Source organism: Benincasa hispida, chromosome 10, assembly GCF_009727055.1.
Source record: "Benincasa hispida cultivar B227 chromosome 10, ASM972705v1, whole genome shotgun sequence".
Taxonomy (NCBI): Eukaryota; Viridiplantae; Streptophyta; class Magnoliopsida; order Cucurbitales; family Cucurbitaceae; genus Benincasa; species Benincasa hispida.
In genome coordinates, this window is record NC_052358.1 from 15,723,626 (window position 1) to 15,750,773 (window position 27,148).

The 27,148-nt window shown below is 36.3% G+C and overlaps 3 protein-coding genes across 4 annotated transcripts; 2 read left to right on the forward strand and 1 right to left on the reverse strand.

Annotated features, from left to right (window-relative positions):
- The first annotated feature begins 18,934 nt into the window (after nt 1-18,934).
- On the forward strand, nt 18,935-20,643 carry LOC120088096 (transcription factor PCL1-like). The gene has a single exon (XM_039045154.1). It carries the CDS (start codon nt 19,652-19,654, stop codon nt 20,537-20,539), a length of 888 nt encoding a protein of 295 aa, XP_038901082.1. The 5' UTR covers nt 18,935-19,651; the 3' UTR covers nt 20,540-20,643.
- On the reverse strand, nt 20,558-22,651 carry LOC120088095 (pentatricopeptide repeat-containing protein At5g59600-like). The gene is made up of 2 exons (XM_039045153.1): nt 20,804-22,651; nt 20,558-20,697 (listed from the first exon to the last, which is right to left on the reverse strand). Exon 1 carries the CDS (start codon nt 22,616-22,618, stop codon nt 20,975-20,977), a length of 1,644 nt encoding a protein of 547 aa, XP_038901081.1. The 5' UTR covers nt 22,619-22,651; the 3' UTR covers nt 20,558-20,697; nt 20,804-20,974.
- Nucleotides 22,652-22,802: 151 nt separating this feature from the next.
- LOC120088097 (dnaJ homolog subfamily B member 8) lies at nt 22,803-26,194 on the forward strand. 2 transcript variants are annotated; one of them, XM_039045155.1, is made up of 5 exons: nt 22,803-23,166; nt 23,948-24,119; nt 25,167-25,199; nt 25,352-25,446; nt 25,660-26,194. In XM_039045155.1, the coding sequence occupies exons 1-5, from the start codon at nt 22,834-22,836 to the stop codon at nt 25,897-25,899; spliced, it is 873 nt and encodes a 290-aa protein (XP_038901083.1). In that variant the 5' UTR covers nt 22,803-22,833; the 3' UTR covers nt 25,900-26,194. The 2 variants fall into 2 exon arrangements, with proteins under 2 accessions (XP_038901083.1, XP_038901084.1); XM_039045156.1 differs by lacking the exon at nt 25,167-25,199.
- The last annotated feature ends 954 nt before the right edge of the window (nt 26,195-27,148 follow it).

Consider the following 27,148-nt stretch of genomic DNA (forward strand, 5'->3'; position numbering starts at 1 on the left):
TGTTTTACCCTCGAGATTACATCTTCTTCCTTAAGTTCCATTGATCTTTTAATGAACAATTTGTTTGTGATCCAATCAACAAATAGAATACCTCTGGGGCTGATGAGAGGGTTGGGCCCCTTGTTCAAGACCCAGAGTCAACACTTAAGGGAACAACCTCTCTACTATCCTAAAAGCAGGTAGGAGTAAATTCGTTTTGCACCCTATGTTCCCAGCTATCTACCCGGTCTTACCCCTGAAATGGGAGGCTTATTGAGTCGACGTTGTTGAGCCAACCTTCACCTACAAAAATCTATAGATAATCCCAAATAAACAAGAGTTCATAATTAGCTCAGGCTTAAGATTAAGTTACCTAGGTCATCGTTTTGAAATAGTCAGTCTTAAACAGTAAACAACGTTATACTTCATAAAGTAAGAGAGACTTATTTCTTGGTTCGATCTTATGCAAACTCATTGCACAGGACGCCCCCACTTCTCATGACACCACATGAACGAATTAGGACCATTTCATTTGTAGCACTTTACAACTTCTTGTAACAACTACAGAGTGGGCCGCATCTGATAATGATACCAAAATAAGGCACTCAACCTTTTTCGTATACCATAGATCATTTTGACTATTTACTCGAACCTGATCCACTCTTATGTCTCCACATAAAGTTCAAATACTCATGTAATAGTCATGGATCTTTTAGTTTATTGGATTTATTTCTAAAACGAAATAAGCAATTCATATATTCAATAACAATTTTATCGATTTACAAAATAAATTTATTGTTTACAAACCACGAGTTTTAGGACATATTTGGACTAAAACTTAAGTGGTAACATACATATGAATACATTGAGTTTTTGAGTTTTACAGAGAAATACAATAAACTAGGGTATCACATACTCATGGTTTGCCTTTAGGTATCACATACCCATCCTTAGGTATCACAAACCCATGGGTTTTTCTCCCACTTGCCTTAGGTTATACAACCCGTAGTCCTAGTCTCACTAGGTGATCCTTAAACACTTTAGCCGAGAGGATCGCTGTAAACATATTATATATAGCGGACTTCGATACAAAACAATATAGGGAATGCATCTTATTTCCGCAACTTCTTGTTTCTCGATCCTGTCACCAAGACTGGATGACTTGAGTTTCCACTAAACCCAAATAATGGCTAGGTTTTCATACATTCCTCCCACTACATCAAGGTTCCCTCAACTCTTTGAGTAAGATGCATATGACCTGTCCAAACAACTTTTGTTACAGTGTTAGCTTTAATCAATAACATTTTATTGATATACACTTTGCTTTTTATGGAAACTAAATAATTCATGGTGATCTCGTATACTTTTCTAGAAAAAATTGAGCATTTGTCAACACAAACACTTGATTTTCAAATTCTTGAAAAATATACTACTTTTGGTTTACCTATAGATAGGCATGTTATCTGAAATACATTCCAATATTTAAGAGTTCAACGCCAACACATGTGCCGATCTATTCCAGATTTCTAAACTATGTAAACATCTTTCACATATCATAAATAGCTTTTATGAGCTCGCCATATCTCATATGAAGTTTCAGAAACACCTTAAAATGGAATGACGTTCAAAACGATTTAAGGCAACTAGATGTAGAGAATTGTCACTAGATTTCATGTTCTATCAAAATAGCCCTAGAAATCTCTGATTCTCTGTACTCTCTACTTTGAACTAATCGAAGTGTTTTAACAAGTTTTATATACCTTGAACCTTTCAAGTGTTCTAAACTTACAACTTAGGTAAATACAACTGTACTTTAGAATAACTACTGAAATATTCATACCCTTCCTTATGCTTTAACATTCACCAAACCACAAAGATCTAAATGTACAAGCGTTTAAAGGTTATTTGGTTCTTTTGATCATCTTATCTTCAAATAAGGCATACATAGAGTTAAAAGATTTGTCTTCTAACTTATTTAGATTACCACTTTTAACCTTCTTAATCTCATTAAGGCATGATGTGACAATAATCTTAATTACCAAAGATAAGTACCAGAATACATCTTTTGTCTTATTATTTTTTAGCCGTTTTACATATCTAAATATTTGAAATGGCTTTGAACTTTGATTGGTTTCAATAAAAGTTGCTTTATAGTAGAACAAATATGAAATGTAACTTTTGCTAATGAACATTAACAAAAGATTATATACAACATGTCCTTCACAAAAGATAAAACAACTCTTATTACATTAATAAAAGTAACCGGATTCATCTTTTGACATCAACTCCAAAATCTCCCACTGGTCTTTCTGAGATATTCCCCCATGTTCACAACCTGGAGCATTTTTTCATTGCAAGCAATCCTCAGGAACTAGTTTCCTTGTTTTGCTTTTCTGCTCTTTTATCTGCAAGGTATTGTGGGCAGTTTCTCTTCTAGTGCCCGTCCTCGCTGGCAAGTAGAAACATTTTCCTTTGTCTGCAGCTTTGGTCCTGGCCAACTTGGCATCTTCGTTTAGGGCACATCAATGTTGGCATCAACTTTGGCATCAATCTCAATAGGATTGAAAGATTGGTGAAGAATGGACTTCTAAGTGAGTTAGAAGAAAATTCTTTACCAATGTGCGAATCTTGCCTTGAGGGTAAGATGACTAAACGACTTTTACTAGAAAATGTTATAGAGCCAAGGAGCCTCTTGAGTTAGTACATTCTGACCTTTGTGGTCCTATGAATGTGCGAGCTCGAGGTGGCTATGAGTATTTTATCAGTTTTACTAATGATTACTCCATGTACGAGTATGTTTATCTTATGCAACGAAAGTATGAATCATTTGAAAAGTTAAAGAGTTCAAAGTTGAAGTTGAGAATGCTTTAGATAGACGGATTAAAATATTTCGATTGGATCGAGGTGGAGAGTTTTTGGACTCAACATTCCAGTGCGCGCGCCGGGTACACCTCAGCAGAATGGTATAGTGGAGAGGAGAATAGGAACTTGTTAGACATGGTTCGCTCAATGATGAGTTAGGCTTCCTTACCGTCACACTGCTCGCTCGTGCGCGCGCCCCACGCCCACCCTGCTCGTCCGTGCGCCGCCCCAGCCCATGCCATGCCCCCTGCTCGCCTGTTGGGGTTTCACAGTGGAGACTGCGATATGCATACTCAATTGTGTTCCCTTCAAGAGTGTTGCGAGAACGTCTCTGGAATTGTGGAATAGGCGTAAAGCTAGTTTGGGTCACTTCTGCATTTGGGGTTACCCTGCACATGTGCTTGAGTCTAATCCCAAGAAGTTGGAACCACGGTCGAGGTTATGCCTCTTTGTAGGCTACCTCAAAGGTACATGAGGGGGTTGTTTTATGATCCAACGAAAAAATGGGTGTTTGTTTTAATAAACGCTACTTTTCTGGAGGAAGAATCATATAAGGGAGCACAGTCCACGAAGCAAAGTCCGTGTTACGTGAGCTTCTCAATGAAACTACTGAAACTTCAACAAGAGTTGTTGAAAATCCTGCTACATTAGCAAGAGTTGTTGATGGAGTTCATCCAGTAGGTCAGTTCCACCTCAAGAGTTGAGGGAACCTCGACGTAGTGGGAGGGTTGTGAACCCACCCGTTCGCTATCTGGGTTTCATGAAAATCCTTGCTATGGTAGCAGATGGCGACGTTGAGGATCCATTGTCTTATAAGAAGGCAATGGAGGATGTTGACCGGGATGAATGGGTCAAGGCCATGGATCTCGAGATGGAGTCGACGTACTTCAACTCAGTATAGGATCTTGTAGATCAACCTGATAGGTTAAGACCTATAGGTTGTAAATGGATCTACAAGCACAAACAAGGTGCTGATGGGAAGTACAGACCTTCAAGGCTCGACTGTGGCAAAGGGTTATACCCAGGTAGAGGGAGTCGACTATGAGGAGACTTTCTCACCTGTTGCCATGTTAAAGTCGATCCGCATCCTCCTGTCTGTTGCAACTTATTATAATTATGAGATCTGGCAAATGGACGTCAAGACGGCCTTTCTGAATGGCAATCTTGAGGAGATCATTTACATGGTGCAAACTGAGGGATTCATAGCCCAAGGTCAAGAGCAAAAGGTTTGGATACTGAATCGGTCCATTTATGGACTGAAATAGACGTCTCGATCTTGGAACATACGTTTTGATACTGTGATCAAGTCGTATGACTTTGACCAAAACATTGATGAACCTTGTGTCTACAAGAAGATCATCAACACTTCAGTAGTATTCTTAGTGTTGTACGTAGATGATAGTCTACTCATTGAGAATGATGTAAGTCTATTGACTACAGTTAAGAACTGACTAGTGACCCAATTCCAAATGAAAGATTTGGGAGAGGCTCAGTTTGTTTAGGTATACAGATCTTTTGGGATCGTAAGAACAAAGTGCTAACACTGTCTCAGGCATCGTATATTGACAAGATGTTACTCAAGTACTCGATGCAGGACTCCAAGAGGGGCCTATTTCCATTCAGACATGGAGTCACTTTGTCTAAAGACATGTGTCCTAAGACGCCTCAAGGTTGAAGAGATGAGATGGTCCTCATATGCGTTTGCCGTTGGCAGTTTGATGTACGGATGCTCTGTACTCATCCAGACATCTGCTACACTATAGGCATAGTCAGTAGGTATCAATCTAACCCAGGCCAGGGTCATTGGACCGTAGTGAAGAACATCTTCAAGTATCTTCGGAGAACAAGGGACTACATGCTCGTGTATGGTTCTAGGGATTTGATCCTTAAAGGATACATGGATTCTGACTTTCATACTGATAAGAACTCTCGTAAATCCACATCAGGGTCAGTCTTTACTCTTAACGGAGAGTTGTTGTGTGGTGAACCACTAAGCAGGGGTGCATCACCGACTCCACTATGGAGGGGGAGTACGTAGCGGCTTGCGAAGCTACTAAGGAGGTCGTCTGGCTCAGGAAGTTCTTACAGAACTGGAAGTTGTTCCAGATATGGCTAGGCCCATTACCCTTTATTGTGATAATAGTGGGGCAGTGGTGAACTCCAAGGAGCCGAGGAGTCACAGGCGTGGCAAACACATAGAGCAGAAGTATCATCTAATTCGTGCATCGATGGGACGTGATCGTCATGAAGATCACTTCGAAGCACAATGTTGCTGACCATTTACGAAGGCTCTCACGACTACAGTGTTTGAGGCCACCTATGGAGCATGGTCTACAGGATCGCTCGCGGCTGGACTAAGGCAAGTGGGAGATTTTCTTGTACTGGCCTTTTATGCCCTAGTTTATTGTTTTATACTAGTTTTTTGTACACCCCACTTTGCTTTAGGACAAGTGCGAGATTGTTGGGGTTGATCCCTAAAGTCTCGTGTTCTGTAGTTTGTAAACAGTTTGTACGAAGTTGTGTTGTGTAATATATGAATATTTACTTCACATCTTTGTATTTTGCTCAGTTGCATGTTTTATTTTCTTTACCACAAATCAATAAACATAAATATCCCTGATTATCTGTATGTGACTCAAGCATATATGTGGTGACATACAAATGGATCATGTCTTGAGTGATAACCAAAATGGTCTATAGTATATGGATATAGGTGGGAAACCTTATCCTAGTAATGCTACAGATGCGGCCCGCTTTGTGGAATGATCAAAGTGTTATGACTTGTCACAGATGGTCTAATCCTTATCATTCATGTTGGGGACATGCGAGCGGGGTCGTTCTATACAAAGAGTTTGTTTAAGACCTGACCACAAAGTGTTAACGTCTCGTTATATAACACCACTCATGACAAAAACTTCACTTCACTAGGATGACCATAGGTAACATGACCTCAATCCTGAGTGAGTTGAGAACTCCTGCCATTAAAGGTGGTCCTTTGATTTATATGGGTGCGAGTGGCCAGATCGCCGATTCAAACCTACCATTTTGGGGATTTGTCTGATTTGCGAGCTGGGAACTCAGCTACACAAGATAGAATTCACTCCTTCCCCGAGGCAGGGGTAAGTAGATAGATAGCTCCCTTAAGGGCAGTTTCCGGGGCATGAACGATGTAGCGCCACACACATTCTTTCTTGGCCCGAGAGGTGTTTACACATAGTTGGACTATGTTGTATTGTTCATTAGAGGAATCAGTGGTACTTAAGAAGTGAGATGTAGCTATAGGGGTAAAACGGTAATTTGGCCTAGCTGTACTTACGAGCATATGTGAAGGGTCATCGTACTCATGATTGGTTATATTCGATGGACACAGAAATATATCTGTTGTAAGAAGAGTTCAGCTATTGGTCTTTAGTGGAATACCTGACAGTTAACGGATGGTGGATCTCGTGGCTAAAGAGTTTAGTCAGCTATTCATGGACCATTGGAGCTTCGAGCCACAAGTCCATTAGGTCCCCTGGGTAGCTTGGATAAAGTCGAGAATCAGTGTTTAAGTTAATTTGAAATGTTCAAATTGACAAGAAGAAGTTCGATTATATATGATATAATTGGACTGGTTAATTATATATGATATAATTGGCTAAATGTATGAGATACATTATTTTGGTTGGAATTAAATACAAATATGATTTATATCAAGTAGAGGAGAAGATACTATAGGAGATATGTGATATCAAACTATAGGATAAAAATATAATATGATTATATTTATTATTAATTAATTGGTTAATTATATGATAATTAAGCCAATTTTTTCACGTTCGGACGTGGGTTAGTGGGGCAGCGTCAGTTATTGTAACTGATGAATTAAAATGAAAATGGTTTTCATTTTGAATCGTCCATCCAAAAAGAAAGATAGAAGCGCACATTGGTAGAATAGTAATCGATCGCTTAAGTATGTCGAGAGCCTATAAGATAGTCACTCTCTGCCTAAACGATCGTCCACCTCGCTCCTAAACGATCACACACTAGTTCCTACATGATCAGATAGCTTCCCTAAACGATCGCAGTGTGTGCTGAGTTTGCTAAACAATCGTATACCATTTCCTAAACGATCGTTCTGTAAAACCTACACGATCGTGTAGTTTCTCCTAAACGATAAGCATTTTGCTATACGATAGCATTTTTTTCCCTCCCACTTGCTTATCGCCTACACGATCTGTGCTTCCTCCTTCCTCTACCAAATTCACCAAAGACCACACTTTGGGTTCTCACTCCGAGAATACCTGAGGCTCTTTTCTGGTGGTTTTGTCCCCATTGCGTTCGTGAATTCGCGGTTATTCATGCTTGTGCAGTCAACGCATCTGTTCGGGCGTTGGTTGATCGGGTAGAGGTTTCTGCTGCATTGAGTTCTGAGGTTTGAAGAACGTCTTCAACTGGTATGGAAACTCTCTCCCTCGTTTATTTCTTGTTCAAAGCATGCCTTTAATTGACTATTAGTTTGCATAACTATACATTTGAATGTATATTGTTGTATTTCGGTCACTGTGAAATTGGAGTGATCCAAACGCGCTCATAGAACTCTTCGGTAAGAGATCCTTCAGATTTTACATTGAATGACTTCCGCTCATTCACCTTGATATTGACTCATGCAAACACTCTCTGAATGGAGGTAACTTCTAGGGTGACACGAAGTGTCGCATGAATCTCACGGTGTGAAACTTTTAGAACGTGAGAATCAAAATCAAAACATTACTTTTGATTTTACTGTGAACAACTTCCCCTATTCACTATAATCCCTATTTATGTAAACACTTTCCGAATGGAGGTCACCCTCAGGGTGACACAAAGCGAAACATGAATCTCGATTGTGAACTCTTAGGGACTTGAGAGCTAAAAATAACATATCACATATGTTATTATCTCCCACTGAAGCGTTATTAAATTACCAATGAAGTGTTCTAATAACATATCTCATATATGTTATTAAACTCCCAATGAAGTGACCTAATAATTTGTTTGTGTGTATCTTTACTTAGGAATATTTCGGCTAATTAAACAACCTAAGTCTAGGTGTTTATCCAAGTATAACGTTTAATTTGGATTTAACCTACGATGTTTAGGTGATAAACCAGTTTTCAAATCTCACACCGGTCACATATGGGTCATAAAACTGGTTAACAATGCTCAATTATTCGGCCATAATCCCCAGGTAGAAGGTGTTTCATAGACCGTCAACTTAAATACCTCTAGCCTTAGACAAAATTATATACTGATTGAGTTTGTAACCCAAGTTTTATAAGATAACGATCTATTTTAACTATTAAAACAAGTGGTTAACCTACATGGGTATGCAACTTATCTTTGTTATGGATTTTAAATGTCTAACCCAATTTTATAACAACTTATAAAACTTTAGACATTGTGTACATCTATAACATACATCAGATATCTCATGATTTAATATAACACTTATATTAAAACATTGAAGCCCTAAACATGCATACCATATATTATAACACCTTATAACATACTTTCAATGCATGTAACATTCTTTCTATGGTGGGATTTTAAATCTACATGGCATACTATATACACATACAAGATTTATTTAATTATAACATACATCACATGCATAATTAATTAAACACAAGCAAATATGGTTTAGTTTTGGCATTCTCAAGCAAACAAAGGTTTAATTATTACAATAATAACCAAAAATTGGCTCCAAAACACTTATGGACCGCTCGAACTGCCTTGAACCGGACCCGAACCTCTCGAATTGGACCTCCAATGCTCAAAATTGAGCTGAACCGGGCAAAAAACCATCGAGTACCATCAAGCGTCGAGTACCATCGAGCATGCCATCAAGCATCGAGTACGCCATCAAGCATCAAGGATGCCATCGAGTATGAGCATCAAGTATGCCATCGAGCATCAAGTATGACATCAAGCATCGAGTATGCCATCGAGCATAAGCATCAAGTATGGCATCGTGCATCGAGTATGACATCGAGTATGAACATCAAGTATGCCATTGAGCATCGAGTATAGCATCGTGCATCGAGTATGCCATCGAGTATAAGCATCAAGTATGTCATCGAGCATCAAGAATAGCATCTTGCATTGAATATTTACCAAAATACCATCGAGTACCATCGAGTATGGTATCGTGCATCGAGTATTTACCAAAATACCATCAATTAAATGCCATCGAGTACCATCGAGTATGAGGCAGTGGCTAAAAAAACAGTTTCTGTCGCTCGACCTTCTTCACTTTTTTCTTCAATTATAACCTAATTGCAACTCTAATGACTCCAATTAAATTATAGACACTTAATCACACATTAAGGTCTATCAATCAAGAGCCAATTACAAGAATTACAACATAATTGAAGAGAAATCAATGCCAAAACTCACAAAAATCATATCAGTTCATCATTTTCATACAACTTATGAAAAACACCCACCAAGCCAGAATTAACTCGAATTGAATACATAAATGATGCTCTGATACCAATTGTTGGTTTACAGAAACATGCAGTGGAAGAAAACGGTATCATTAAGCATTCTAATTCCTCAATTTTGACATTAAAATAAGCATGTTCATGGGCGTATCAAGAGAGTTTCATTACACACCTTTGAATATCCTCTTCAAACTCGAAATTCGGCTGTAATCTTCTCCAATTCTTGATATGGACTACCACTAGAGCTTCCCTACTATTCTCTAGGAGCCTTAGATTGAGTTGTGAGACTCAAAATAAGCTTGAACTTAGGGAACTGGAGGAGAGTTTTTCTGGTTTTTCAACTTATTGAAGAACAACTTCTTCAACCTTAAAAAACTCAGCAATTCAGCAATTGCATCAGCTTTTCCACTCAATCAAGAGTGGTTTTATTATATGACTCTCATGCAAACTGATCACTTGAAGTGATTCCAACTATTCCTTGAATTTTGTGGTGGAATTGTGTGTAAGAAGGTGATTAACCTTCTTGCTTGAAAGTAGGAAAATCCCACATTGGGATTTTTCTCCATTTTCAATTTTCCTTTTTGATTTTGAAATTTGATTTTCAAAATCAAAACCTTTTCCAATTTTAATTATTTAATTAAAATTGAAATTTTATTAGTTTTACAAAAACTAATTCAATAATCAATTTTTCTAATAAAATTAATAAATAAAAATTAATTAAATAATTTGATTAATTCTATTAATTTAATATCAAATATTAAATTATTTTGTCACCAATTCCATTACCATGAATCCATATTCATGAAATTAATATTTAAATCATATTTATATATTAATCGATTCTCCAATTACATTTAATTCCAAAATTAAATGTGTAATTATATCACATATAATTATAATTCCCTTAATTCGAATTTTAACATTTCAAATCAACTTATCATATTATTCAAGGCTAATCTGTCTTTGAACTAGTATGGGACCTAATGGACCTACAGATCATGGACTCCAACGATCCAAATTAATTGACGAAACTCTTTACACCGAATTAACCCTCATTCGATAACTACCGGGACACTTCACTAAAGCCTAGTAGTTGTACTCCCCCCACAGTAGATATATTGTATCCACTCGATATAACCATAATTAGTAAGTCAACCCTTCACAGGTTGTTCGTAATAACGACTAGGTCAAATGACTGTTTTATCCATGAGATTACCTCTTGTTTCTTAAGTTCCACTGATCCTCTAATGAACAATTTGTTTGTGATCCAATCAACAAACAAAATCTCTCTCAGGCCAATGAGAGGGTGAGGCCCCTTATTCAAGATCCAGAGTCAACACTTAAGGGAATAACCTCTCTACTATCCCTAAAAGTGCGTAGGAGTGAATTTCATCTTGTACCCTTTGTCCTTACCTATCTACCTGATCTTACCCCTAAAATGGGAGGTTTATTGAGTCGACGCTATTGAGCCAACCCTCACCTTTGCAAATCTAAGGATAATCCCGAATAAACAGGAGTTTATGGTTAGCTCAGGATTAAGGTCAAGTTACCTAGGTCATCGTTTTGAAATAGTCAGTCTTAAATAGTAAACGACATGATAAAGTAAGAGCGACTTATTTCTTGATCCAATCTTATGCAAACTCATTGTACAAGACACCCTCACTCCTCATGACATCATATGAACGAATCAAGATTACTTCGTTTCTAGCACTTTACAACTTCTTGTAACAACTATAAAGTGGGTCGAATCCGATAGTGTTACCAGAATAAGGCACCCAACCTTATTCGTATACTATAGATCATTTTGACTATTTACTCGAACCCGATTCACTTTTATATCTCCACATAAAGTTCAAGTACTCATGTAATAGTCACAGATTTTTTAGTTTATTGGATTTATTTCTAAAACGAAATAAGCAATTCATATATTCAATAACAACTTTATCGATTTACAAAATGAGTTTATTGTTTACAAACCACGAGTTTTATGACATAAAGCCCAACACTAATGTCAAAGCCTTAACTCAAACCTCCTTTTGAAAATTTTAAGACATTTTCATAATTCTCTTTCAGCAATGAGAACCTTGCTTATCTCCAAAATTTGGGAGTAGGGGAGGTCCGAGTTAATACGTCCGCTTGATTAAAAAGAACAATATATATATATAACAATGATTTTGGACATAAAAAGCAAACTCAATTGTCAACGAAAAAGGGGGAAGAACTCCAGTTGATAAGAGAAGATTGGGAATGGCACTTAGCCGTAGTTGGATGCTCACATGGCACCCATGGAGGCTAGCCAAAACCAAATTAAGTAACGAAGACCAATGCATCCCGATTCCACTTTCTAAACCCAAGAAAATTTGGTCATCTTAAATGCATAAATGCTTAGATATGATTTTAGTTGTGAAAGGCACTTGCTTGTAGATGAATACTCACATGACACCTATGGGGTCAAGCCAAAATGAAGGTAGGTCACCTGAATCAACACATGGGTAGTCCTAAAGGAATAACAATTTGTGTGTTGAAAGTTTTTTTTTTACAAGAATAGCGTCTAACGTATTACTAGTTTATAAAGATGAAAATATTTTAGAAAACAAAGAGTTGTTGACAGAAGGGTTTGCCGCACAGGAGATGAGATATATATTTCTTTAAGAGAAGGAACAAACCTGTATTTTTCGGACACCAACCTTAAAGAACTTATAAGTTGACATGATGAGAGGTAGAGCTTGTAATGAACGGTCTGACTCCCTAGGACATAAACTAGGTTGTTACTATAGACATGCATGCCTACCATTCAAATTGACATATTTTCATAACTTAGTAAAACTTGATAAATAATGTAGAATAATTAATTTCATTAAAACTAAATAACTGAAATTCAATTAGCAAGGTACCCTTAAAACCATAAATCGAATATAGAAAATGCTCTCAAAAAGTCTAAAGCTCAAATATCAAATCTTCGAGTTCAAACATCAAAACTAAAAAAATGTAAAACATAAATTTTGAAAACATGAGCGAAAGCATATGACTGGTCCCAGTGGCTCGATCACGTATTTCGCTTGTTATTCGTCAACGCGCCCTTACCCTTACCTGAAAAATAAACATGAGAAAGAATGAGTATAAAATATTCAGTAAGTAACCCCACTGCTGGGGTTAGGCTAAGCATCTATGTCCTCTAGATGCCACGTTCTAGTGGGACGTGCATAATCCTTTAGTTTTTCATGGGATGACTAATTATTGAATAGTTGAATTCACTCTACCATGGTTTAAATGTACCCACAACCTCTGGTGAATCCCGAAGGATACACAAACTTCTGGTGAATCCCGAAAGAAACACAAACCTCTGGTGAAGTCCTGAAGGAGCTCACCACCTCTGGTGAATCCCGTAGGAAACACAACCTCTAGTGAATCCTGAAGGATATACAAACCTCTGGTGGATCCCGAAAGAAATATAAACCTCTAGTGGGTATCTAACCACCGATAAGAGTAACTATCACTATCATAAATATAACATGCATCATAAAACATTGTCTCACAACATGCAAATACATATGATCATGCTCATAGTCATCCAGCAAATAATATAAACAAAAAATAATGTGTTCATGCTAGCATTCATAACATTTTTAAAACATAACCAGAACAACCTATTCATCCTCATGCAATTCGATAAAAACAACCTCAGAATCCTCAAATGAACACTTAAATTTCATCATCTGGCATATAGGCAATTTCAGTAGTAAGATTACTTACCTCAATATCAAACCTAAGATAATAGGCAAATTAATCCTGCACTTGGCCTTGCTTGAATCTTGGATTAAGTGCCAAAGTCACCAAATTCAACCTTTAATAATGTTGCACAGCTTGGTGTAAATTTCAGAAATCCTCCAAAAACCTGAATCTAACACCGAAAACCCATGAACAACAAAAAAAATCAAACCATAAGTGGGTGGGTTTTTAAGACCAAGTAAAACCCACACAAAGTCAACAATGTCGTACCCCAAAATACTTCGAAATCACCAAAAAATCGAACTTAGTATGGCTGGATGTCACGCTGAGAACTCCCAAATCTAGCATTCGATCACCATAGGTATACTAAATATCAATACCAAGCTTGATGGGTATTCGAGAATTAACAATAACCCCCTAAAAACATACTGAACAACAGCAAAAATGATATTTAACATTGATGAACACATTTGATTGCAGAAATTCCAGAAATTTCACCTAGTGTCGCAAACCAAGCTAACACGAGGGCATAAGAGATACATTGGCTCACGCTTTATCTGTCAAATCACCACTTGCAGGTATGAGCATCTGACTGGCGGCGTCTGAAAAGCTTTGAAATGGCAAGCGGTTGACCAGGGCATGGAGTTTAATGTGAGTCTTGTCACAGGCTTCTGAAGGAAACGCCTACAAATAGGGAAGCTTGCAGCCAAGAGAAACAATAAGACACATTAGAAGACTTAGAGGATTCAGATAGCTAGAAGTTCTGCCATTGCAAGAAGAAGATAGAAGGAAAATATCCATTTCCATCGTTGATCGAAGAGTTATTGAAGGCTAAGCTTGAGAGAGAATTCTTTATCACCTCTTCACCTAGTTGGTGGCAACAAGCATTTAAATCAAGCCAAAGATGACAAGAGATTGAACTCTGCGGGTTGACTTCTTTCTCTTCTTTTACTTCTCACTTTCATTTACCATCCCATGCAATTAAGTTGAGATTATTGTAAACATATTTGCTATCTTTAAATTCAATCTTACATTTGATCAATCCACTCTTGTTTCTCTGTCTACATTCAAATTTGTGTGTGGCTGCCATTTTTCTGATTTGTTGCATACTTGAATTCCATGCTTTAATCATCTTGATCACTTGATTGAAGTTATTACATAGTTAAACTGTTCAAGACAGTATGTTAACTAAAGAGCACATTGAGTCACAACGTGTAGTAGGTCTAAAGATAAAAATACTTGTGTTTTCACTATTCTCTGTCACCAACGCATGCACCTTAGAGATAGGAATATATGTAGCATTCGCATTGAGAAATGTTAAACAACACGATCTAAGGAACAAAGAACTTATGCATACACATACACTTGGTTTGTAAACAAGCATCCATATCATCTTCATCCCACTCTCACATTTTCACACATTTGTTCATCTAGCTTGGAAACGCATATCCCCAAACACTTAGCACCATTCACCCGTAAATTCCTCTTTTCCCCTTGAACTCCTATGTTTTCTTGTATATGTGCATCGAGATTAGTGTAAATAATCTTTACTCTCACTAATCCAGGAACCATCTACAATTGAAGCAACGCAAGGACTGCGTTAGACTATCCAAAAATCCCTATGTTCGACCTTGGACTTACAAGGAAGCTTAAGTCAGATTTATACTTGGGTTTGATTCAAGAAGGCTTATACGCATTATATAAGTGTGCCATATCCACTTCGATGCATTACCTACTCTTCTCATATAGAGAAGCAATTTGTCATTCATCTTCATTCATCTAGTATCATCTTTTACCCTTATTCATAAGCACTTTAAGATACAAATCACGAGGCGAACAGTTATAATCGAAATCTCAAACTTAGTGCAAATGTTAATAATTATATAAATGTGAGGGTTTAATTTTTACCATTTGGGTATCTAATTTCTATAATTGTTATAAGTTTGAAGGTCCAATTTTGTGTCTCTAAAATGGAAGAGACTTTTTTCACATTCTCAGATGATCAAGTATTACCAGGAGGATTGAATAGATATTTCTTCACTTTGTCAAGGCCTGATCGACTGCTTCGTCTACCTTGTCTTCTTGAAACTTAGCCACCTAAGATCGAGTGAGAAAGCAGAATCAAAGAAGAAAGTGAATTCCGGGATCTAGATCCGGGAACATACTTTTTATGTATAAGTGGAATCAATTTTCACCATAGAAAATTAATTGTAACTACCACTATATTTTAGAGGTAATTTTTACAATTTGTTCTAATTTTTAATAAAGATACCTTCTTTGTTTGTTAGGTTGTGTGTCTAGCTTTTATTTTGTCCTAATTTTCAAAATGTTACATTTCTATTCTTAAGTTTTGAATTTGATTTTAACTTAGTTCTTAAATTTCAAAATACTGTACTAGGATTTGAATTTTGTTTTGTCCTTAAGTTTCAAGATTAGACTTTTAACATCGATTTTTTCACAATTACTGCACCGCTAACATTTTGAAACCTATGAATTGAATAAAACTAAACCTAAAATCTAGGGACCAAAAAAGTATTTTTTTTTAGAATAGGGGTCCAAATGAAAATTAAACCTAGTTTTAAAAACCAATGAATTTTGTCTTTTGCTTATGTCAGTACCATGAGAAATTACCACTTTACCCCCTAATGCACTTCTTCATTCTTCTTCGTTTTGCAATAACTCTATCCGTAAAAAAGGAAAAACAAATTCTTCATTTGTTATGCATTTGTCGCCGTCTTCTTCCTCCTCCTCCAAATTTTCTTCTCTTCTTTATTCGTTTTGTAGTTTTTTTCCTGAAGGAAAAAAATTTTAAATTGTGTCCGATGAGGAACAAGAGGAAGGAGCGAGAAGTGAGAGGTGGGAGCGAGAAGCTAGAGGAAGAAGAATCTAAATAAATGAAAAAATCAAAGGAAAAAAATTACAGTTTGTGCCTAATGAGGAACAAGAAAAATGAGTGAGAAACTAGAGCAAGAAACGAGAGGAAGAATCTGAACAAAGAAAACAAATCGAAGAAAAAAGTTGTAGTTGTGTATAATGAGAAACAAAAGGAAGAAGCGAGAAGCGAGATGAAGGAATGAGAATCTATTTGAGCGCCAAACCCTCGTGTGCAGTTTGGAGACAATATGGTACTTTCACACGCACCTGGAGTAAGAAGAACGATTTTTTGAGTAAATTTTAATCTTTGTCCAAATTTCATTTGGGCCCTAAAATGGGGCCTTCCATACAAAAAAAACTTTTTCTTTTTTCCACTTTTTAAGATACACAAACTTTGTTTAAGGATAAACTAGTTATTACTTTAGGTCTAAAAGTACTAAAAAAATTAGGGTTTGACAAGAGAAACAACAAATTTTAAAGGTCCATTTAGAAAAATGGCGAAAATGTTTCAAAATTATAAAAATAGCAAAATGAATTTATATAATAGAAAATACTAATTAGTAAATGACAAAATTACCATAAAACAAAAAAAATTAAGTACAAACAGGAATGCAAAGATACACTGCTTCAAAAACAACACGAATACCACAAATATACTTTTCCTAAACATTCTACAACCACAAATACACAATATCTAAACATTCCAAAAATAACAATTAAAAATCACCAAATGTGGTTCTTAATGCTTCTAGCTGCCTATAGAACGTGTGTATGCGAAAGAAGATGACGACCAAGCGGTGGGGATCATTAGAAACTTATGGATGTCTACAACGATGGACTCCCTCTAAGGTGAGAAAGAGGAAAGTTGATTCTACCAGTAAAGTTGTTGTTGACAAGTGAGTATGTGAAGGAATCACAACTTTATGACGATGTGACTATTGAAAATATGATTACATTTGACATCAAACCAGTAGTAGGGAGTTTCGTCGTCTTCATTCCATGTGACCATTTTGCTCATACGATCTTGAAAGCCAACTTTAAACACTATTGATCCCAAAACGTCATTGTTGAAGACGATGTCCAAAGTAGAAACAAGAGCAGGAAACATGTGTGCGCGTGAAAAGGGTTGGTGACCTGGCGAGGGTGATCGTCAAAAGCTAGCCAATACGATGGAATTCAAGAAAGGGTTGTTGAACCAACAATCACATACATGAGATTAAGAAGGAGAAAAATAGATTTTGAAGGTGGTTAGGTGAAGAAGATAAAGAACATGAGATTTAGGGTTTTTTGTTATCTTATTTTTATAAAAAGTGATAATGAAGATGACGACGATAACAACAATAATATTAATATTAATAATAGATTGAATATATGAGTCTATTAGCAATAAAGTCTATCACCAATAAATTTTGCTATATTTACAATTCTTTAAATATATTATTATGTACNACGTGTTTCAATATGAAAAATTAAAAACATCGAAATTATGAAGAAAAAAAGATCAAATTAATTTTATAACAATATGTATAAAATAATGAGAAAAAATATGTAGTTACAATTGAATTTTTAACAAACATTTGAACAAATCGAAAGTTAGTTGGATAAAAGCATATTTGAAAAAAAAAAATAAATAAATAAATTCAAATATGAATTGGAGAGAAAAATCAGGAAGTTTTTGTTTCTTATGATTAATTTGATAAGTAGTTGGATAAAATCTAATTTGATAATAAAATATAAATTCAAATATAATTATGGGGAGAAAAATCAGGAAGTACGTTTATTTACAATTACACTATATTCATAATTCTATTTTCATTTAAGCTTCAACAATTTTACTGTATTTAAAACTCTATCAACCACAAAACCTAGGAAAGAAACCTAACTCGTTGTAAAGGCATATAAAAACAGCAAGGTGGCAAAAGTGAATACTTATTTGTTTGTCAAAAAACAAATTAATGCTATAACAATATAATAAGGTGATAATGAATAAAAGGTGATTAAAAAATACAAAAAATGATAAATTTAAATAAAATATATAGTTTGTTAGATGATAATATGTATAAAATATTAAGTAAAATCCTAATCAAGATAAAAAAAATGATCCAAATTTAAAATAATAAAAAAACGAACAAAATAATGTAAAATTTAAATATATATTATAAATTAAAATCAAAATGGTGTTAAACAAATTAAAGATCTGAATAGTTTTAAAAAGTGGTTAAATCAAAACAAAACAGACAACTAATTTGAATCAATTAGAGGAGAAAAATAAGAAAGAGATTGGTTTATTTTAAATCAATTCGTGAACTAGTTATCGAAATTTAATTTAAATATTAAAAATAAATTCAAATTCCAAAAGAGGGGAAAAAATCACATAATAACGCTTATTGTCAGTTTTGAAATTGGATATGTTATGTTATAATATGATTAGTTTAGTTATTAATCAAACTCTTCAATTACATTGTATTTATATCCCGGTTATTAATCAAGCTCTCCACATATTTATATATTGGTTATTATTTCAGACATACGAACCAACTAAGGCAAGTCAGGTATTATCAAATTATCAGCTAAAATAGTGACTAAATATGAAATATGAACAATTGAATCTATAACATATACAAAATAATTTAAACCTTCAAAAATATGGGGAAAATATTTAGTTAATTTATTAAAAATGTATATAAATTAATGAAAAGCAATTCAAATATTTTAATAAATTTAAAATTTGATTAGATAAATGAAATTTGATAATATATGGATATTTAAAATATAAATTGGGTAGAAAAATCTGGATATTTAATTAAAGTGAGATTAATTCGGACAATTCTTTTGAGGAAGGTAGTTATATTTAGTTTTTCAAATGAAACTATTAGAGGAAAAATGGAGAACTAAGACATCAACAATTATCGTGTATACAGAATCCTGTCATTGTTTAGGTAGAGAATTTTGTCATTGTTTATTATTCTACCTTTACCCGGTAAATTAATAACAAAAGCTGCTATGAACTAAACAAGGGTAAAATAGAGATTTAAAAATTCGTGGCTATGTACATGTCATGTGAATTGTCATAAATCTTATTATTCCTAGATTTTGCTATTTTGCAAAACCATACTCAAAAATTTGTCATACACTCCAATTCCCAAACTTAAAACGGCTACGTAAATTTGCCAGTGGGCCAATGTGAATCTCGGCCCACTAAGCCACTTTCCACGAAATAGTGACGCACTAACTTCCTTTAAATTACCATAATAGCCTTCAAAATGTAGTTTTGACTATGCTCTTCGACCAATGCGAGGCAGCACATAAGTACAGCTCCAGGTGTCAGTTCACCACGCGATCGCTTTTCGTTCTAATCTCAACCGCTGAATCATCAAGGGCTACGATTCACCAAGTCCACGTTTCTGCAAACAGGAGCGAGTATCGTAGACTACTAAAGTCTAGCGAGTAGACTTAGACAATGAAAGGAGAGCGATATTTCAGCGTACCGAAAATATCTTGCCGAATTGCCTCTATCCGATTCCCGATTTTCTTCTTCCTTTGAGACTGTGTTCCTATTTTCTTTGATCTTCCCGCCTCCCAAACACATCATCCGAAACGAAAAATCTTGACATGGATCGAAGCAACAGTACTTTCTGAATCCAAGATTTGAATTAGGTATTGTAATACCACTCGATTTGGTTGGCCGATTACTGACGTTTCTGATCTTGTTTGAGGTGGAATCGAAGTTCAGCAAATTTGTGATGGAGCAGAAGAAGAGGGAGTACCAATTCGGCGGTGGTAATGGTCGTAGAAATGGCGATGAAAGAGTTCTTCTGTGGGAGGATGGACTGCCGGACGTTGAACATTTAACCCCTCTTTCTCAATCGCTGATATCGCAGGAACTCGCTTCGGCGTTTAGGATTTTGATGGAACCTCATCGGAGTATATTGGATGTTAATTCGGCGTCGAAGACGACGATAATGAATATTCGCGATGGACAGTCGGAAGGATACAGAAGTTTCAAGTTTAAGTACGATCAGACGGGTAGGGAAGACGTTGTGATGGTTGAATCGGACGAGGAGATAAATCCAGATGAGTTGGGATCTGATACGAGGAAATTGAGGAGGAGTGATTCTGTCGAAGAGACGAATTTAGCACCTCGAGCGGAGAGTTTGATTGAAGATGCGGCATTGGCTCGAACCTTGAAACGGCCGAGGCTCGCTTGGACTCCGCAATTACACAAACGGTTCGTGGATGTGGTTTCTCATCTAGGTCTCAAAGACGCAGCTCCCAAAGCTATCATGCAAATGATGAATGTGGAGGGATTAACCCGCGAAAATGTTGCTAGTCATCTTCAGAAGTATCGACTTTACTTGAAGAGGACGCAGATTTCCTCGACTACTGATGAAGCTCTTGTTCCGATGCCGGCCACGCAGAACTCTCATGATTCTTCTCCCAGTGCCGATTCACACGGAAACGGCTATTTTCCGGCTACTTTTCCGATGACTTATGTGCCTTCTCCGATGATGCCTATGATGTTTTATGGAATGGGAGCTCATGGCCATGGTCTTAGTCAAACCGGCATGCCAATGGTTAACCTGAGCACTGTACCCACCCACTCGTGTAGCTCGAAAGGGCAGCATGATTGATAGAAATGACAACTGACAAGTAGGGTTTGATTTGGCCTTACTTTCATTGTGTTCTTAATCCAAACTCGAAATGATAAATGAAGTTTGAGAAGATTTCATCTTGATCTTGAATGGAGCATGTTTGCTATCTCCCTCTCTCTTTCTCTCTCTCTGTTTGACTGGAATTACAAAGTGAAGTTAGTAATTAGAATCTTGAATGAAAATTATGAGTACATTAAATTCTGTTTATTGGGTTATCTCTAATGAACTACAACCTACTCTTACCTTAATTTTGCTGAAATTCTGTCGAGAGAATCATTTTTGAAGCATTTTGACAACCATGAACTCTTGGAAGCTCTCAAGAGAGAAGAATTTGGCAGCTTTCAGCCATAATAGACCCTTTCTTCCAGTTGTATACTTTTAGAAAAGTATTTGTTGTTTTGAAGAAAGATTTTGCTAAGCTGTCCCTATCCAACTGCACCCAGGAAATTTCTTCAGCTTCCTCTTCTTCATCATCTTCTTCAGCTTCACAACATGTCCCCAACTCCCTGCATTAGCATACAGATCTGACAATAGTAAGCTGTTCCCAACACTTCCAGGTTCCAATTCTGATAGATGTTTAGCTGCTTCCTCAGCAAGTTCTATTTCTCCATGCTTCCTACATGCACCTAATAAAGCTCCCCATACATATAAATCCGGCTCAACTGGCATCGTCTTGATCAAATCATAAGCCTCAGCCAGCTTCCCCGCCCGACCAAGCACGTCGACCATACAGGCATAATGCTCAACTCTAGGAACAATACCATATTTACTTTGCATCAATTGGAACAAACTCCTTCCCAAATCAACCAACCCAGCATGGCCACAAGCGGTGAGAACTGCTGTAAATGTTAAATGATCTAGTTTCTTCTCATCATCATCTTTCATTTGATGGAAAAGCTCTATTGCTTCATTGCAACATCCATGATTTGCATAGCCAAAAATCATAGAGTTCCAAGTAGCTGAATTCCTTTCAGACATCCTCCAAAATAGTATCCTTGCTTCATGAAAATATCCACATTTTGCATACATATCAACCAATGCAGTCCTCACATACACGTCCTTTTCAACTCCAAGAACCATAGAATGTCCATGGATCTCCTTCCCACGTCGCCCGTTTCCGACCGATGCACAAGCAGGCAAAAGACTACTGATTGTAGAAGAAGTTGGACAGAACCCAGCATTCAACATCCTTCTAAATGTACCGAAAGCTTCCTCATTTCTGAAATTCTGTACAAACCCAGATATCACAGATGTCCAAGATACTACATCTGGTTGTATCCCATTGGCTTCCATCTCTTTGAAAAGCTCATGAACCATCTCTTCCTCACCCATTTGAGAAAAACCTGTAACCAAAGTATTCCAAGTCACCAAGTTGGGTTTTACACCCAAAACTTGCATCTCCTCCACCAGATTCAAAGCTTCCTCAGCCAATCCATGGTGGGCATAGCCTGAAACCATTGCATTCAATGCCACCAAATCTTTTCCAGCCATTGATTCAAACACTCGCCGAGCTTTCTCAATCTCTCCACTTTTTGCATACATATCTATCAATGCGCTGCAGACATAAGCATCAGATTCAAGCGAGTATTTGAGGATTAAAGTATGTAGTTTTCTCCCTGTAGTGTTATCAGAGAGATGACCACATGCTTTCAAGACACTGGGAATGATGTACTCGCTAGGCCTCAACCCTCCTCTCTGCAGCTCACAAAATACACTCAGAGCTTCTGTGTAATACCCACAACGAGAATATGCCCCAATCAAAACAATCCACCGGCGGGGATTTGTTTGGGGAATTTTGTCGAACAATATCCGTGCATCCTTGATTCTCCCACACGCGGCGTAGAAGGCTATGAACTTCGCAGCAAAATGTGTCAAACGGGCTAGTCCATTGATGATCAATCGAGCGTGAAGTAACTTCCCGAAGTTCAATTCTCGATCGCGTCCACACGTCTCGATGAGCTCAATATACTCATTGGATAAGGAACAAAACCCACGACTGATGGCCGGAAATCTGTTCAAAGCCCTGAGAAATACAGCGCCGCCGGCAAGAGAGAGCATCCTAAATTCCCAGGGGAAGAAGAAGAAGTGGGATTTATGAAGGTACGGTAAATGAGTAATTTTGGATATAAAAAAAACTATTTAATCCAACGCAAAAAAGTGACACGAGGACAAAACCAAATCCGAAAGCCAAATGTCTCAATAGGAACCTCAAGTAAAATGAGAAAGAGAAACAAACCGAGAGAGAGAAGTGAATCGCAGATTAATTCACGAACATGCTCGAATTGGCTACACTGCAAAATTTCCCTTACATTATTTCTGAACCCTTTTCAAAATCTGTTTCTCATCCTCCTATTTTCTTTTGCCGAAATCAACTAAAATCTTCACTACCCATTCGCCGGTTCTTCAGTTACCCGTTGTTGGCACCTCAGAGCTTTGAATCTAGTTACTTGACATATCGGAGAAAGAACTTTGTGACGCTTGTAAGAGCGAGTCGGAGAGAGTCACCGTACGAAGTGCTTGGTGTTTCTCCAACCGCAACTCCAAATGAAATCAAAAGGGCTTATCGGAAACTGGCTCTGAAGTATCATCCCGATGTTAATAAAGAGGTAATCGGATAATTTTGCCCTCCATCTTAATTTACTTTTCTTCTGGGTTCGTTTTCTTTGTTGGTCATATCTAGTCTTGTAGTTGGATTAATGCTTTTGCATAGCTTTTTTAATCTGGTTGGAGTTTGGAAATAACTTTATTGATAAACTAATCGAAGTGGGGAATTGCAGGAGAAAGCTTCAAGCCACTGAGATAGGGATTTCTGTAAAAATAAAATTAAAAATTGGTAAATAGGTTGTGGAATCTGATCTACTACCTTAAGTTTGTGGGAGAGTCTAATCCACTGAGATGTTCCAATGAAATTTTTGACTTCGCTTTTAGCAAACCCAGTTGTTTCTTTAGAACTCAAGGAGAACACGGTTGTACAACCTATAGAACATATCCGTTTAAGTAAGGTCGTAATTTGGTTCTCGTTCCTCCATGAGTATTATCTTAAAACGAATGCAGCTTCAAATTCCCTGTAGCATCCAAGAGATGGAAATTGGTGCACGAAGAGATACATTAGTAAAGTCTACCAAAGTACGTTGTTAAAATTTGAAAGGAAGAAAGACTCGGCGGTATAGATTCTAAGCTCATGCGCCTAGTTGGATTCTGCTGTATATATTTCATGTAGTGGCTGTTTGAGCTTTTGACAGACATCTCTAGCTAATGTGTTTTTAAGTATATTTTGATGTTCCTTTGTTTTGATAATTCTTTTGAGACTGCTTTTTTAATGTTCTATTTGAAATTGGGTGAATGTTCATGTAACAAATCTCTTTGTTTTTTTGTTTATTTTTGTAGCCTAATGCACAGGAGAAATTTATGCGTATAAAGCATGCATACAACACATTGCTGAATTCTGAATCTCGAAGGAAATATGATTATGGGAATCAAGGATCTGATTTTTCATATTCGTCTACCCAACGTAGCCAAAGTAGAAACACTCAAGATGAAGAAACATTTTATGGACTCGGTAATCTCTTTAGGCGTTTTAGCATATTAACTTCTATCATTTTTGTAATTATCAGTTGCATGTATGGTAGAACATATGGTTGTCTGAACTTTGGAGTTTCCCTATCAAATTCTTGTCTGCTTGCGAGACCACGTTTATTGCATGTAAATAAGCAACTGAAGAATGAAAGAAGTTCCTAAAATTGTCTTTAAGGTAAGATCTATAGAGCTTGCACAGTATTTTAAAAAGCTCTCCCAGGCGCCAGGTGCAGGTCAGTGCCTCACATTGAAAGGCGAGAGGCACAGAATAAGGCTCATGCCTTTGTGAAGCCCTAAGCCTTGGGGATTTTTCATTATTAAATAAGGGGGTTTTCTTTGTTATTAATTAAAAAAAATTAAAATTTACTAACCCTAAAGGTAGTTTTATAAACAATTCATATTCCTACTTCAAGTATGCCTTTTCTTCTTTATGCATCCTTTTTAAATATTAGTTGCATCATGAAAAAAATGCACACACTTTAACCATGCTTTCTCTTCTTTGGAAGGCTAGTGCACTCCTTGTAACTAAGCTTGTAGTTTCAGACTCTCTAAAATACTAACCGACCTATCATTTCAATTCTTTGGCGCCAAGTGAAGGAACATGTGTTTCTTGCATAACTAGAAAAGTTCCCTTCTAGGCCAAATGTTTATCTTTGGTGCCGAGTGATGCCATTGTCTTTGTATGCCAAACGTTATCACGAATTGGGATCAATTTGTACATAAACTTTAGCTTGGCGGATGAAAATTTTTAATTCCACTTCGTCAATGTGAAATTCAACTTAACAAAATGCATTTATATATGCTGTTCGTTACTAATCTGAAAGATACCTTTTATTACACTCTTTTACGAGATTTTAGATTTCTCAGTTACCCTGATCAAAGCTTCTTTTTCTGCCGAACACATATTATGCAAAATTCCACCTTGAGCATGTGGATCTGTTGAATGCACTTAGTCCCATTTTTCTGTCGTTGATCTCTCTTTTAGTCTTGTTCATTTCTTCTATTTAAAATCACTTCCATTATGCTGCAGGTAATTTTTTCAAGGATGTTCAAATAGCACTAGGTAGATTTGTTCTCTCTGACATGATTAATGCAGACGCTAGTTATCATCTGCTTGATTTCAGAATTAGCTCAACATCTTTCATTTTTCTCCTCTGTATTGCCTGTAAATTAAGACGGTTTTGGTAGCTAAAAGCTGCTTTTTCTCCTTAACAGGGGACTTCTTTAAGGATCTTCAAGAAGAATTTCGAAATTGGGAGGCCAGTGCTTCTTCACAAGGGACGCCAAAGAGTCTATGGGAAGAACTGGCGGTGAGACATCGATTTGGTTGATTAACTTTTGGATGTGGTTCATTTGAGTCCATGTACTTTTTAAAATATCAACTTTGGTTCATCTTGGTTTCTGTACTTTCAAATGTGTACTTACAAAAAGTGATCATTTTGGTCTAGCAACGAAAATATGTTAATGAATTGCAAAATGAAGCCTTTACATGACTTGTTTGAATGTGTATTTACATATTTCAGGAAATTGGGGAGGAATTTGTGGAATTTCTTGAGAAAGAACTCAACATAACTGATGATTCAGAAGCTGAAGCAAATAACAACAACAAAGCATCAGAGAAGACAGATTCTTTCAGAACTTCCAATACAGATAAAACGAGAAACAACGCTCGAAGTCAAACCAGTAAGGGCAGTAGTATCGAGGATAATATCGACGAGATAGAAGCCACACTTTTGAAGTTGAAGAAGGAATTAGGCTTATAGCATGGAAATGTAAAATGATAGCCTTTCAACCATTCTGTCAAGAGAAACATTAAATTGGGACTGATTTTGGAAGCTAACCTTGGTAGTCCTGGGAGGGAGGAGGTAACTCTTGACAGTATATGGCCTTTTCCAATTCTCTGTGATGGCCATTGGAATGGCATTTATACAATTTGGATGAGATTGGCAATATCTTGGCCATAAATTCTGATGTTAATACTCTTTTAATATTGCTGCTGCTCACAGAGGTTTGAACTTCAAGTCACCTTCTAAATATAGGCAACAGATTGAAGTTCCATTTTTATTTCCAACATTATAAGAAGAACGAGAGGATTTGAATCTAACTCTGAAAAAAGTGAAAGATGTCTTAATTTACTTACTTGGGATTGAATTAATACTTTTGACTTTTCATATAAAATTAATTATAGGTTAAATTATCAGTATTTGACAAGTTCAGTGACTATAAAGATTAACTTTAAAGTTGTGACTAATTTTGTAATTTAAATTCCATTGTCGTTTAGATCAAAATTCCCATAGAATTTGATGTGTACATATGGGTGTGAGAATTCGAAAACCTTGTTTATGTGTTGACATATGTTATGCATATGTCTGCAGTCTCTTGATCGCCTCACACCCTATCAAATCCATTTTATATTAAAAAAAAAAATGGTCATATATGTTAAATTTAAAATTGAACCTAAATTTGATCTTCATTCTATAAGACAATAACTTCATTTTATTGCTAAGTCGAGCATAATTGAACGGATAGATGATATATTGTAGCGATTAAGATGTTTGTAATTTGAATCTCCTCACTCTTAAGTACTCAAATAATAATAATAATTTCATGTCTTATGCCATAACTTTTGGAATAACCTGAAAAATTTTACACCTATATAAACAATTATCAATACTTATATACCATGAATTATGAGATAATTGATTATTTACTTATTTTTCAAGCCTAGAATGATTTTTGTCCAATTTATTAAAATTAAATTTTTTGATTTTTTGTATACACCATCTTCAAGCAAATTTATAAAATTATCCTCACTTTCTTTTTCTCTTTCTTCAGTGTCTTTTCCTCTTGCAAAGGAGTCGATTTGTATGTGCTAGGGTTTTGTTTTATTGTGCAAGGGATTCGTTTTGATAATTTCATCTGAGTTTGACATCAATTAAAAAAAACCCTTCAAAGAGCAGGCTAAATCTCTTTTTTTCCCCTCTGATTTGGATCCCCCCCCCCCCAAAAAAA

What these genes read in the sequence shown, in the direction of transcription:
- LOC120088096 (XM_039045154.1), top strand. Translation starts at nt 19,652, where the DNA reads ATGGAGCAGAAGAAGAGGGAGTACCAATTCGGCGGTGGTAATGGTCGT.
- LOC120088095 (XM_039045153.1), bottom strand. Translation starts at nt 22,618, where the DNA reads ATGCTCTCTCTTGCCGGCGGCGCTGTATTTCTCAGGGCTTTGAACAGA.
- LOC120088097 (XM_039045155.1), top strand. Translation starts at nt 22,834, where the DNA reads ATGCTCGAATTGGCTACACTGCAAAATTTCCCTTACATTATTTCTGAA. An exon ending in ATCCCGATGTTAATAAAGAG is followed by an intron (nt 23,167 to 23,947) that starts GTAATCGGATAA and finishes TTATTTTTGTAG; the next exon opens with CCTAATGCACAGGAGAAATT. An exon ending in GGATGTTCAAATAGCACTAG is followed by an intron (nt 25,200 to 25,351) that starts GTAGATTTGTTC and finishes TCTCCTTAACAG; the next exon opens with GGGACTTCTTTAAGGATCTT.